Consider the following 14,612-nt stretch of genomic DNA (forward strand, 5'->3'; position numbering starts at 1 on the left):
CCAAACAATTCTATCATCTCTCATTCTTTTTTTTTTTTTCTTTCAAAAATTATTGTTGAGTGCTTACTGGGTGCCAGGTGCTCTGCTAAGTGTTGTGGGTTCCCAGTCCTGTAAAGACAGGGTGGTACAATATCATTGGAGAGAGTTGGGCTTTGGTAGTTCTACACCTAGGGGATCCTAGCCACCAGTCTTCTCATTAGCAACTCGCCTGGACATGGTTTTTCCATCTGTAAATTAAAAGGAGTGAGTCAGTTAAGGATCCCCAAACCCTTTCCAATTTGTTAATTTATTTGTTTTTTGTATGATCTTGGCCAAGTACCTAACCTCTTGTGTCTCAGTTTTCCCACTCATGATACGGGGAGAATAGCAGTACCTCTGTCATAGGGCCACTGGGGGGATGACCTGGGTTAATGCATGTAAAGCAGTTAGAACAGCACCTGGCACTATCATCCTCGCTATTAGGAACATCACTATCATTCTTTCCTTTGACATATACTGACTGTGCGTGTACCAAACACTGTTTCGGGAGCTGGAGACATGGCTACAAACAAAACCCAGCCACTGTCCTTGTAGAGTGTGCAGTCTAGGAGAGACAATAGACAAGTAAATATACAACGTGGCAGGTGGTCAGAAGTGCTGCTGCAAATGGGAGCAGTGAGACGGAGAGCATCGAGGTGGCAGACTGGGCGCTGTTTCCCACAACATAGCATCTCAGGTTTGACCGGGGATGCGACGAGCTAACCATTTGGTCTCGGACAGAAGAATGCTCTGGGCAGAAGTGCAGAGTCCCCGGGGTGAGAGCACACTTGGCATGTTCCCAGAACAGCAAGGCCACCATGGCTGGAGCACAGTGATGCAGGGAGGGTGGTAGGGGTCCAAGTGTTGTAGAGGGGGCAGGGAGGCGGGGGAGGGCCACAGACTCCAGGAGGAACTTTGACTTCTTCACTGAGCAAAAGAGGAAACCGTTTGGAGGGTTTTGAGGAGACAGATGTTGTGATACGACTTTTATCTTAGAAGGATCCCTTTAACGTCTGCATTGAGTTTAAATTGTCAGGGAACAAAGCAGAAACTAGACAACCAGGCAAGCGATGATGGTGATAACTTTGACCAGGGTGATAGCAGTGGGTCAATTCTAAAACTATTTTATGTTTTCCCTCTAAAAGCTAATACGTTTTAAAGAAATTATTATTTGCTCCAAGAACCCCGCAAGTATGCCCATCGCCCTCCCCAGGGCCCCCTGTAGCAATTAACTTGATTAAAACCCAAGGCACATTATTTCTTCCGTGGAAGATTCTACAGTGAAAGAGAACCAGATGCCCCCAAACCTTGACTACCCCAAGAAACCTGACCGGCCTTGAGTTACTATTTCCTGGTTGAATGAGTCAAGTCTCCAGGGTTATCCGCCCAGTGAATTTCATAAGCATTTCATCCACTTGAAAAAAATTAAATCAAGAAACACGGCTATGCAAATGAAAGGCTCCAGCTGTCGAGATTTCCAGATGGACCCATTGTTTCATGGATTCTGTTGAGATCCCAGATTCTTTCTCCTTGCTGCCCTCAGTTCCAATCTAAAAAGTTCAAAGAAATTAATTATGTTTAAGAAGTATTTAAGTTACTTAAGGAGATTTTTTAAAGTCTTTTGTAAAACAAATTTGAATTGTTTGCCACCTCTAGTGAAGGCTTAAACTGGGTTGTCTATCGAAAGCCAAAATACTACATGCTTTTTAAACCAGCATATTTGCTCTTTTGTGTGATTACTTCTTCCTGGAGATATTTTAGACTTATCCACTTAACACCTGATTTAGGATGGGAATAGACCCACTTACCCACTAAACACCTGATTTAGGATGGGAATAGAAAGAAAAATAAGACAGTGTTCCTCATGCACTGCTGATATGAGAAAGGTCTTCTTTCCTGACTACCTGAGTCTCTTTCAGAGAGTTTAAAGCTTTATTTTATACTTTCTTATAGACTCTAAGAACCACATAACTGCCTAAAGACAGAATCATGCATTTAACCACAGAACAGAATTCCATATTATATGGTAGTTTGTTTCTAGGGTTAAGCCCTAAAGTGTGAAGGTAAGTGAAAATTCTTGTATTAGCAAAATTACCTTTATGATTTCCCTTAAATTGCCCTGGAAGTATAGTATACATAGTTTTATGTCTTCAACTCCATATCGTAATGCTTTTGGATACTGAAATTCAAGAGCTGCAGGCTTGACTAATGGAAGAAACAAAGGGAATTCTATATATAAATCTGGCCTTTCAATCATCCTGTCTTTGAATTTTTAAGTGCCTGATATAGAAGAAAATATCGATTGGAATTCTGAAGCTTTCCTTCGGCAGGGTTCACTCCATTTTATTCTAATGTTAAGCCTCTTTAACTTTAACACGTGCAAACGGGTTTATTTTTTGTTGTGAGAATTAAAGGAGAAACTGCAGGGGTCTTTCACAGGAGTTAAGTTCTTAAGTCAGCGCCTAAGTTAAGTGCCCTTTGATGTGGCTCTGCTGTCCTGAACAGTGCTGATCTGTCTACATCACCTTCCTTCCTGAATGTGTTTCTCTTTGCCCTGGGTTTTCTCTTTATTAAAATCTAAATATGTGAGCCGTGGTGCTTTGTAGATATGCATGCAGTTTATAGGTTGCCAATTCTATTTTCCTAGGCTAAGTCAAATTGACAGATATTGTAAACGTTTACTATCTTTGTCATCATAGTAACTGCCACTGAAGGAACGAGCATTTGCAAATAGCATCTAGAACAATCTATTATCTACATGGACTCATTTCCCTTTGATGTAAAGTCAGGATTTCTACATAAGCTGAATCAGTCACTACCATTACAATTTAAAATTAGAAGAGGTGTTATGCAAAAATAAGCCTCAGACTCAAGCCCAGAGTCAAATGAGATAGACTGACTTACACCCTGATGCAGATGCTCCTGTTGCCACAGCCCTTTATAGGAGGATAGGTGCTCCCAAGTTCGCTTAAAATCACCAATGGCGAGTTGATGATGGCCGAAACTAGGTGATGGGTATTTGGGAATTTGTGACACTATCCTCTGTTCTTTATATAAATTTGAAACTTCCTGTAATAAAAAGTTAAGCATATATCTTATAGTCTTGTTGCATCCTATCCATAGTAAGAGCTCATGAGAAGCCCACAGCTCAGGCTCTGGGATCTGACTGGTCTGCCTTTGAATTCCAGCTCCACCACATAAGGCTGAGGGCTGAGTAACATCTCAGCCTTCCTGTGTCCTTGTTGGTGAGATGGGGATAACGATAGCATCCAAACCACGGCTTGTCGTAATAATTAAATAAGGTGCTACGTGTCTAGTCCTGCCTGACACACAGCAAGTACTCAATGAAATTAACTATTGCTTCAGAAGTTAGGATAGACTAAAGGCTTTCCGTCCTAGGTTTCTGATTCAATATTTGTTATTAAGTTCTCTGAGCCATTACACATAGGCACAAAAGTATTTTGCTTGAAAGTCAATTAAATGGAATTACTGGGAAAAATTATAAGACATTGCCTAAAAACATAGATTCTATTGGTCACAGATTGTGGGTTTCAAACCTGACTTTGTCACTTACTAGCTTCAGTGATCTTGGGTGAATTAATTAACATTGCTTGTTTTGGTTTTTTTCCATCTATAAAAGGGATGTTTGCAAAGATTAGAGCTCAACACAGTGCCCTCAACAAATAGTTGCTATTTTTAAAATATATTCTTATCACTAATACTAATAAATGATAATAGCAGTCATTATATTCATTCATTTATTCATCAAATAATTGTTGTCTGTGCCGTGCACGAGTCTAGAATACAGCAGTGAGCAGTACACATAAAGTACCTTCAGTCTTAGATAACAAACAAATCAATAGCTATGTAACAGATATCAAGTGATATATAAAGCTATAAAGCTAAAATAAAGCAGGATAAGTGGTGTGTAGAGTATCCGGTATGTTGAGGAGAAGGGTAGTGGGCTATTTTATATGGGCTCTGAGAAGCCACCAGATAAGGGGACAGTTGAAGCAGAATTACTGAAAAAGCTTGTGGCTCTTTGGGGGAAGGGCTTTCCAGGCAGGGGAGACAGAAAGGACAGATGTGATGGCCCAGAGGAGGACAGGCATTACTTAGTCATAGGGGGTGCAGAGGGCAGGCTAGAGTGGTTGGAACAGAGTGAGTGGGGGGCTATGCTGATGGACAGGGTCGAGGGAGGCCACATCCTAAGGGCCTGAATGGTCATGAGAAGTTTGGGGTTTTATTATCAGTGAGGGAATTATCAATGAGTTTTCATCAAGGAGTGCTACATCCAACTTGAGTTTCAAAAGATTTCATCCTGTGGCTGCCCAGTAATCGTTTGCAGGAGGGTAAGGACAGAAAGGGAAGCTTTTGCCATAATCCTGGCAACAGAGGATGTGGTATAGTGAGAACTGGATAGATTCTGGATATATTTTAAAGAAAGAGTAGAGATGATTATGGCTTGGAAGTAGAGATGATCGTGGCAATTGAGGGCTGCTACTAGTCACCCAACACCTGTGTGTGAATTACAACAGGGATATGGATAGATATTTCCTGCCGGATGCCCGAGAACCTGATGACACCTCTGTGTGGTTAGCAGAAGTGTCCGTTCCTCTCAGCAGACACATCCCTGTACCAGGGCATGGCAAGGCAGTGGGAAGGGGTGGGGAAGCTACTTGTTAGCACCCCCTTGCCCCAATGTCCCAGAGCCCTTGTGTAGGGCTACAACCCTGGGCTTAAGAGGGAAGACAAAAGAGGACTCCAAAATATTGGGCCTGAGCAACTAGAAGAACAAAATTGCCATTTACTGAGATGGAGCTCAGTTCGGGACATGTTAAGCTTGAGATGCATATTAGGTATTCAAGTGGAAATTTCAATAGACAGGTGAATATATATGTCTTGCAAAGTAAAAGAAGTAGTTAGAACTGGGATATAAATTTGGGATTCATCAGCATATGAGTTATTATACTACATATATATGTTTAATATGTAGCATAATATCATAATCATTTACAAAAATAATATAATGAGAAAGTTTTAAAAACAGTTCCTATCAGCACTCTTAAATCTTGTGGGTCCTTTTAATTTAGTTTTTGTTATTGTTGTGGTTGACATGTACTTGGGAAAAACATTCAAATGGTTTTTTAAAAGATAAGGTGAAATGAGTCCACATGTTCACTACTTTACCTCCCATTTCTAGAGGTAACCACTGTTAACAGTTTCCTTTGTATCCTTCTAAAATTTTCTATGAATACAGAAATATACATAGATACAGATATGTGTCTATCTGGATATATTTGCTTTTTATAAAATTGTTATATGTACTATTTGCAACTTTTTTACAATTTTTGATAGATTTTTGTCAAATCACCCTCCACAAATGTCACACCAGTGTATACTCCCACCACCAGAGCATAGATTGCTTTTTTTCACCACGTCTTATCTAATACTGGACATGCCCAAACTTAATCATTGCCATTTGGTAGTTGAAAAATAGTACCCTCAAAATTTACATGGTTTTTTTTCGTACGTGTATTGACCTTTTATATTTCTTTTTCTGTGAGCTGCCTTTTCAATGTCCTTTACACATTTTCCTAGTTTTTAAAATGGTTTGTATAAGTTCTTTGTGTATTAAGGAAATTAGTCTTTTGTCTGTGCTAAGCCGTTTTTCAAATAAATCGTGCCTTGAGTAATTGCTGCAGTAGAAAAACAGAAAGTGCGGGAGCCATAAGAGGAAACTTTGGCTGCTGACGACACTGGGGACAGGCTTTTCCTCTGTCTCCTTCTTTACTTCCCTCCACCAAATCCCCACCCCCACCATATCCTTATCTGTTTTCTTTCTTTTATTTCAATGTCCTTAGCCTTATATGTGTATTTACATTTTTTTTAACCTTATAGACTTAGTAAAAATTACCTTTCGGACTTTTAGTTTTGTGTTTTAGTATGAAGCCTCCTAACTTTAATGCAGCATAAGACTTCACAATAGGTCTGAACTTGGCACTGATGTATGGAATATACTTCCGTAATTGGTTTTATGTTTTCGTTATAATCAATGGAGGAAACAAAGGAGAGAAGAGGAAGCATCAACTATGTAAAGACACTGTGCAAATCCGGTGCAATTTTATCTCTTCTCGTCTTCTCTGGAAGGCAGCTTTTATTGATCTCACTTATAGATGAGGAAACAAAGTCTAAGTGAAATTAAGAAACTCACCTAGGATCACGAGGTTGAAATTTAAAATGTTGGACTGTGGCAGAAGACCACTATGCCTCTGTTGAATTACAAAGTCCACAGTGTTTTTAGTGGTTTTTTTCCCTCGAGGTTTAACAGAAAAGCCTCCTGAAAAAATATTCTGATTGTGTTAATAGGTTTAGGACTGAACTAGCAGATGAAAAAATATATTAATTCATTCAGCTATTAGTCTGCATTAGATTATTAGATCAATAGATATAAGAATACATTGATTTAGTACCTTTGGAATAAATTATTTGACAAAAGAGGAAGAACATGAAGAAATGCATATGTAACTGTGAGGTCTGTGTGTTATTTCCACCTAACTCTGGTTTTGCCTGTGTTTCCATAATTACTCCAAGCATCTTTCCGATGTGCTCTCTGGAGTGGTCTCCATGTGTGATCTGAGAGCCTCAGCCCCTCCCGTGGATTGTTGTGGGATTTAAGGTGAGCAAGCATTTGAGCGGTTGGTTTCTCCCTTGCAGGCCTACAATGGGCACCACCAGGCCTTGGAAGTCCTCCTGCAGTCGCTGGTGGACCTGGACATCAGGGATGAGAAAGGCCGCACTGCTCTGGATCTGGCTGCCTTTAAGGGACACACAGAGTGTGTGGAAGCGCTTATCAATCAGGGTGCATCCATCTTTGTGAAAGACAATGTAACCAAGAGAACCCCACTTCATGCCTCAGGTAGGTCTTGTCAAGAGTCTGGTTACGCTAGTTCTGTGGCCCACTTATAAGTTCAAGTAAAAGGGTGGCAGCATTTTCTTTCATCCCAGTTCTTAAAATATCTATTTTCTTTCTACATCAGACATGCCTACACTCTTCCAAAATGCTTTTGGCTTACTATCCACTTGGTGATAACTGGTATTCTATGGCCAGAGAGCCTCTGGCCTTCTTCTTTAAAGACAGTTTTTCTTTAGAGCAGTCTTAGGTTCACAGGAAAATTGAAAAGAAGGTACAGAGATTTTCCACATACCCCCTGTCTCCCACATGTGCATAGCCTCCCCCATTATCCACATCCCTCACCAGAGTGGAACATTTATGACAATGGATGAACCTACATTGACACACCATAATCATCCGAAGTCCATGGTTTACATTAGGGTCCATTCTCGGTGTTGTACATTCTGTGAATTTGGACAAATGTATGATGGCGTGTATCCATCCTTCTGCCCTAAAAATGCTCTGTGCTGCATCTGGCCTTCCCCTTAACTCCAAAGAGAGTTCTGAACCTTTGGCCAATGGCAGTCACAAAACTTTCTGAAAAAAGGGCAAGATGTATTATGATCTTCAGACAAATTACATAGAGTAAAATCACACGGCATTTCGAAGCACAAAATTAATGATATTTCACAGCTACTTCATAAAAGGAGCTGTCAGACAGCAATCTACTCGGGACCTTATTGTGCAGCCTAAACGGTACTTCTTCACTTTTGCTCTGATTCTTGATGCATCAGGTGTAACAATAGGGACTGTTAAAAAGTGCATGTATTTTTCAAGAAGTAAGTAATTTGCCTTTTCTGCGACTTTTCTTCAAGATACATAAAAAAAAAAAAACTGTGTCCGTACACTTCTAGACATATACACAGATGGAAAGGTAATGAGGAAGAGTTTCTAGCTCAGCTAAGGCATAATTTCCTTCGGACTCAGGAATTCAATGATAATGGCCTTTGATCAGGAAAGCAGATAGCATCTTATAAAGAGAAATAACCATGAAATAATGGATGTATTGAGGAAGAAAAGGAGTGAAAGCAGTTTTCGAAAGACTTTATGATTCTTGTACTTGGGAAAATGTCCTTGGAATGTTAGATTTTGTGGAAGTATTGCCATCCACATCCCTGAATATCCAAACCACTGAAGAAAAACAATATGGAGATTGAAAAACACGGTGTTGCCTAATTATCTGGAAATGATTGTTCCTGGAAAAAACTTTAGCAATGTTTGGTATGGTTAAGTTATAAATTCTTATTTCCCATCATCACATTTAGTCTTTTTGGTATTTTTGGTATTTATAAGTATTATTATAAAGTTTGGCATTCTAGGCTTTCTTGGTATTAAAGTTTACATGTAGTTCTCCTTTTTAAAGAGTAGTTGCCTATTATTAAGGAAAGCATTGTGCTTTAGTTACCATGTACTTCCTGACAATTACAAAGGGCCTGTTTTGATTGTGGAAAATCACCCTTGTGGACAGGTAAACAATGAAGAATAATCAGTCACTCATTTGCCACTGTGATATTGGTTGCGGTCCAATGGAGCCCCCTAGTGGTCAAGAGGACTCACTCCTTTTGGGTTTCCCTCGTGTCATTCATTAAAAAGATGCAGGCTGTCATTTGACTCTGTTCTCCACAAAATGTCTGCTGTGCAGAAGCTTTAGCCTGTGCTTTGAGAATCTGCTTTTCCAGAATCTTTTCCAGCTCATTTGAGATGCCAATATTTTTGTTTGTTTCAAATCCTGGGAGTACTGTGAGGAAGAGGAACCAGGATGGATTTTAGAGGGTTTGGCACAGATAGTTGTAATGACAGTTGTGGTCTTTGAGCAGCATGAGAAATGGCTGTCACTCATAGTCAGGGAGAGGCTGAGCTAGTCTGAAACAAAGCTGGACTTGGCAGTGCACAGCTAAAGGAGATGGTAGCATCTTTTTGTTGGAAGGCAATTGCGGGAAAACATAGTTTGTGGGAAGCCAACGAGAATCCTAGGGTAGCTACGCTTTCACGATAAGGGGGAATTATATTTACTGAGGGCTATTAGCTAAGTTCAAAAAGCTACTGTACACGGCCTCACCTCCCACCCCCTCACTGCCCCCCCCACAAAAAAAAAGACACACTACTGAAGAAATTGGTTTGCTCTCCAGCATCCTGGATGAGTGATATGAACTTAGATGACTTTCCCCCCCTTTTTCTGTTTAGGCAGAAATCAAAATCCTTGGAACCATTATGATTATGAGTATTTAAAGAATATCAAATTGCTCTAGAAAGAGGAATCAATCAAAATATGCTGTACCTCCATTTCACGAGCATTATAAAATACCACCACCTGTAGTATTTAGCTATCAGTCCTCTGCTAATTATTTACTTTTGAGCGTACATTAACCCCCTTGCATATTTCACCATTGGTAACAGATTTAATGTAATTTTTAAAACAAAAAGCAACACAACAGCAGCAACAATATTTCCACAAAATTTCCTCCTGAGGTACATAAATGGGATGTTGCTGAGCGTTCGCTGAATGAAATGTCTACAAAATGCGGGTATTATTCCTGTAGTTAATTTGAGTGGTGTCGAGGAATGTGAGCTAATTCTAATACGCATTGTCCCTGAAATATGTGTCCTTGTTAAATTAGCCTTCTCTCGTAACTGGCATGCAATAAAAAGGGCTGTAAAACGCAGCTCTTAGAAGAGCCTCTATCAACCTAACATAGCTGCATCTATTCCCTTCTCTCTCCACATCCATAACGAGGTTAATGCAATGTATTTTATGGTGTTCTCATTGTTCAGAGAGGAGAGAAGGTCACGTTTGGAATTTTAAACACATTTGTTCCTATCCTACTCCCTGAATGGAAAGCCATGCCTTTTGTAAGGCTGTGGGTTCCATTTAGCGAGCTGGAGGAAAGTACCTCACCTCAAGGATTGTCGTCCCGGAGGGAGGTTTGCTTCCGGGCCCTGGGGCACTGCAGCTCCTAAAAGAAGCATCTTGCCTTGTGCTCGCCCTGCCCTGTGTGGGTTCTGCCCTGGCCGGTCAAGGCCAACCCAAGGTTGGGGCCACACTTCCTGCCCCTTGCCAGTCACTACCTGGGCAGCTGGGTGATGGAGGGGCAGGGTGAGGGCCTGCCACACCCCAGTCAGAGCTTGGCAGGGAAGGAAGCGGGGGACAGAGGCGATGGGGGGTGGGGTGGGGTGGGAGGCCGCCGGGAGAAGGCAGAGAAATGAAGGCTTTGATTTGAGGAACTCACATGGAGGAGTCCTCCAGCTACTGGGGGTCCATCTGTGAGTCTCCTGGGGGTGCCAATCAATGAGCAGTGAGCCAATGGCTCGTGTACACCTTGCTGGCTTGACGTTTTGCTTTAAGTCATCACTAATCAGTTGGGGCAGAATAACTGCTTCAACGTCTACCTCAGAATGTAAAATGATGGGGAAAAGAGGTGAGATCTGTTCCCGTCTCCCTTCTTCCCCTCCTCTGCTCCCCTCCCCACTCCTCTTCCCTTCTGCCTTCTTTTTACAAAGGGCTGGAGGCAGGCTAGACACAGGATGATTATACAGAATTGAGAGGCTCTCTTAGAGGAACAGAAAGGATAACTGGAAAGTGGAGAGAGGTGATCAGTCCCACAGGAGGAGATAAGACTGTCCTGTTTAGGGAAAAAAGCCTGTATGCAGCAACCAGGGAAAAATGTTAGTTGAGGACCAAAGTGCCCTATAGGAAGAAAGGGGAAGATGGGTTGGTAACATACACATTGTGTGCTTTGCCCAGCAGCTGGCACGACCTGGAAACCTGGAGATGTCTGTTAGCAACAATTGAAAACCCCCCATTTGAAGTCCCAGTAAAGTTCACTTTGGAGGGATATGTGTGGTCTGTTAAAAGAATGTCCATTATTTTCTTTTTCAGTAATTAATGGTCACACACTGTGTTTGCGGCTATTACTAGAAATTGCAGACAACCCAGAAGTGGTTGACGTGAAAGATGCCAAAGGACAGTAAGTGTTCATATGCTTGGGGTTGACATTTCAAATCACTGCAGGTGACTGGTTAATTTATTAAATAGCTAGGAGGGCTGACTGCTGAATTCTAGGTTGGGGGTATATATTGGGGTGAAATTCATGGATGAGGGTCCTAGAATAATGCAGTGGCTTTGCACTGGAGTGTATATCCAAGAAAAATGTGTGTGTGTGTATATCTCGATGAAAAACAGCCAACTTTTTATGTCTGTAGCCATGTGCTCTGGCCTTTTTAAAATATTCCCTCCTTTGTTCTTTTCTATCCATTTTTACCCTCTTCTGAAGCTGCTACAGTCTCTTTTTTTTTTTTTTTTTTTTTTTTTTTTTGCGATACGCGGGCCTCTCACTGTTGTGGCCTCTCCCGTTGCGGAGCACAGGCTCCGGATGCGCAGGCTCAGCGGCCATGGCTCACGGGCCCAGCCGCTCCACGGCATGTGGGATCTTCCTGGACCGGGGCACGAACCCGTGTCCCCTGCATTGGCAGGCGGACGCTCAACCACTGCGCCACCAGGGGAGCCCTACAGTCTCATTTTTTAAATTAATAATGTAATAGGACAGACCTCAAGAAGTTATCTCCACTGTAAAAATCCTTCATATTTTTATCCTTCCTGAGTTTGTTTTTCCCAAGTATTTTCCATCTGTTAGCCCGTTCTCCCACCCAGTCTTCTCTTACAAGTAGGAAACACAGAGCAATAAAGCACTAGTGACTCACCCCAGATATATGAGTTCATGTTGAAAGCCAAAGCTGGAACCTCACCTTCTGGATCCCAGCACTTGGATCTTTCGTCTCTGGGCTTGTCTGACTTTTCTTTAAGGCAATGAAGCTTTGTTCAAATAAAATCTTGAGCCAAAGTCCGACGTAGAAAACCATGAAAGTAGAGCTGCCCTGATAGAAGCAAGAGCATCTCTTACATATACACACTCCTTACTCAATTGATATTTGGTCAGTGCTACATAGTTCTGAAAATGATGGAATTCAAATGAACATTTTGAGGTGGAATCTTCCTGTGCCCCACCCGTATTGATCAGTCCACTGCCGCCATTCCATGTGGCCATTAGAGACCAGAGGCAGATAGCTTGTTCCAAGTGACAGATAGCAAGTTGGGGACCCTCAGAAAATATCAAGCAATTGTCAAGAGGGGAGAGAGACTGAGAAAGAGAGAGACAGAGAGATGGAGAGAGGGAGATCCTCCCACTGGAAGTGGTGAGTATTTTTTTAATCTTTTTAAAAGCCTAATTTCCCTGTTTTCCTAGAACCCCACTGATGCTTGCAGTAGCATATGGACACATTGATGCTGTTTCGTTGTTACTTGAAAAGGAAGCAAATGTGGATGCTGTGGACATCATGGGCTGCACAGCTTTACACAGAGGGGTATGTGTGTTTTCCTCAGCTTCAGTCAAGCAATTTCATAGTGAGCTTGTTTCTTCTCCCCCTGCCCATATGAATTTTTAGTAAGAAAATTGTTTCCTGAGATAACCAATTAACCTCAGTCAGCCAAAAAGAAATTACAAGATCTTTTGCAAAGGTAAAATAATGGCAGGTACTCTTAGGTCCTGCTCTTGAGTTATCGCATTTGATTGTGATAATAGATACATGAACACCTACTGTTGGTAGAATTGGTTCTTTCTGATTGCATGCACATCATAGGAGATTTGCAAAAATTTTTTTAAAGCACAAATAAGAAAATCATAATCTCTAGTAATCCCACCTCCTAGAGGTAACCACTTTTTGGTGTATATATCACCAATCTTTTTTTCTAAATATAGATCTGTTTTAAATTTTAAAAAGAGAGAATACTGAAGATGCTATTTGGAACCTGCATTTTTTCTCTTAGTATAGCAAGTACCTTTTACCATATCACTAAATGTTTTCCTGCCCTATCATTTTTCATCCTCCACTGTGTACAGGTGTCATCATTTATTCCAACGGTTACCTAGTTTTGAGTAGCCATGCTGTTTTTAATTGTTCTTTATACAGTGTAGGCCCATTCCCCACCTGAAATATGTATCCTGCTGAAATATGTATCCTGTGGGTAATTCTTCATACACACCTGCTGAACTGTTTTTTAAAGCATGTCAGATAATCCCAATGAAACAAAAGTAGAAATCAGAAAATTGCTATTTGAAGCTGGTGCTGACCACCACGATCAATGAAAAGAAGAGGAACTATGAGCGGTTAACGCCATAACCATGGATCTTATTTCTTGGGTACTTCCTGCGGGCCACACAGCAGGCTGAGAGCCTTTACATATCTCACGAGTCCTCAAAACAGGCTGTGAGGTCCTTATTACTCTCCCCATTTACGGGTGGGTAAAGTGAGGCATAGAGAGACAAATTGACTTGTCCAAGTTTTATAAGAGGGAGCCAGAATTTAACTGACATCTTCCTGATTTTAAAGCTGATGCTTTCCACTCTATCACGATTCCCTTTCATGGTTATGTTGGGAGAGTCAAGAGACGTTTCTAAAATGCTGGTGTTCACACAGACCTTTCTGTTATGAACCCTGCTAGGTTGTCCTGCCTCTCTCCTCCCAAGTAGCATAGAGTCTGTTTCCCTTAAGACCCCAGCGTATGTCCACTCACTCTGAGCCCAGCCTCCCTTAGCCACCTGCTTCGCTTCCTGAGTCTTCTCAGATTTGTGTTGTGTTTTTCATTGCGATGCATCAGATTATGACGGGACATGAGGAATGTGTGCAAATGCTGCTGGAACAAGAAGTGTCGATTCTGTGTAAAGACTCCAGAGGGAGGACCCCCTTGCACTATGCGGCTGCTCGTGGCCACGCCACGTGGCTGAGTGAGCTGCTGCAGATAGCACTTTCCGAGGAGGACTGTTCTTTCAAAGATAACCAGGGCTACACGCCGCTGCACTGGGCTTGTTACAATGGTGAGTTAACTGTCATTGGGCTGAATTCCATCAGACTTCCTGCCCCAACACCACTGTGATCTCAGAGGAGGTGGGAAGAAAGCGTCAAGCTATAAACCAGGGTTTCCAATCTTTCTGCATTCAGATACCTCAAAAAAGATACCTTTTTATTTTTTTGATATTTTTCCCTCCGTGGCTACCATGATGCCATAATGGAGTGAAAATTCACTTTACTCTTTTTGTTGATCAGTAACCTGTAACTCCTAATCAGAACTTCTGATGAACTGAAGTAACCAGTTTTAATCAGGGTTTCTTCTCTATATGAGACAACCAGGGATCCTACAAGGAATTAAAATAATACAGCTAAAAACAACCAAAACAATATGATGTAATAATCTGTCACAATTGACAGCTGGTAGATGCATGATTTATCTTTCAGTATTTCCTTTTTATGTCTCACAGTCCCCATTTATTTAGTTACACTTGCTACTTAGGAGATTTAAAAATTTGTGTTTCGCTTATTTGAGTAGAAGAGTAAATGCATGCTAATTGTTACATTTCAAAAATACTGAGGCATCTAAGGTAAAATTGTCTCCATTCCCAAACTTACCTTCTAATGTAATTTGGTGTTTATCTTTCATAATTTTCCCTTGAGGATGTAAATAAATACAGATGTATGTGCATCTATTTTTTTAAAACTAGAATCATGTAACAAATATCATTCTGTAACTTTTCTTGTTGTTGTGTACTTAACATTCTATTGCAGATATCCTTACAAGTCAATGTGTATC

The 14,612-nt window shown here is 41.2% G+C and overlaps 1 protein-coding gene across 11 annotated transcripts in view; it reads left to right on the forward strand.

Moving 5' to 3' along the window:
• The window catches only part of ANKRD44 (ankyrin repeat domain 44), a 317,233-nt gene that overhangs the window by 282,432 nt on the left and 20,189 nt on the right, over nt 1–14,612 (forward strand). For all 11 annotated transcript variants that reach the window (XM_060302105.2, XM_070045932.1, XM_070045936.1 and 8 more), the window contains 4 exons: nt 6,736–6,937; nt 10,851–10,938; nt 12,214–12,331; nt 13,626–13,842. In XM_060302105.2, the coding sequence (XP_060158088.1) occupies nt 6,736–6,937; nt 10,851–10,938; nt 12,214–12,331; nt 13,626–13,842 (625 nt within the window). The remainder of the gene's footprint in view (nt 1–6,735; nt 6,938–10,850; nt 10,939–12,213; nt 12,332–13,625; nt 13,843–14,612) is intronic.

The sequence above is a fragment of the Globicephala melas genome, chromosome 7, assembly GCF_963455315.2.
Source record: "Globicephala melas chromosome 7, mGloMel1.2, whole genome shotgun sequence".
In the NCBI taxonomy this organism is placed as follows: Eukaryota; Metazoa; Chordata; class Mammalia; order Artiodactyla; family Delphinidae; genus Globicephala; species Globicephala melas.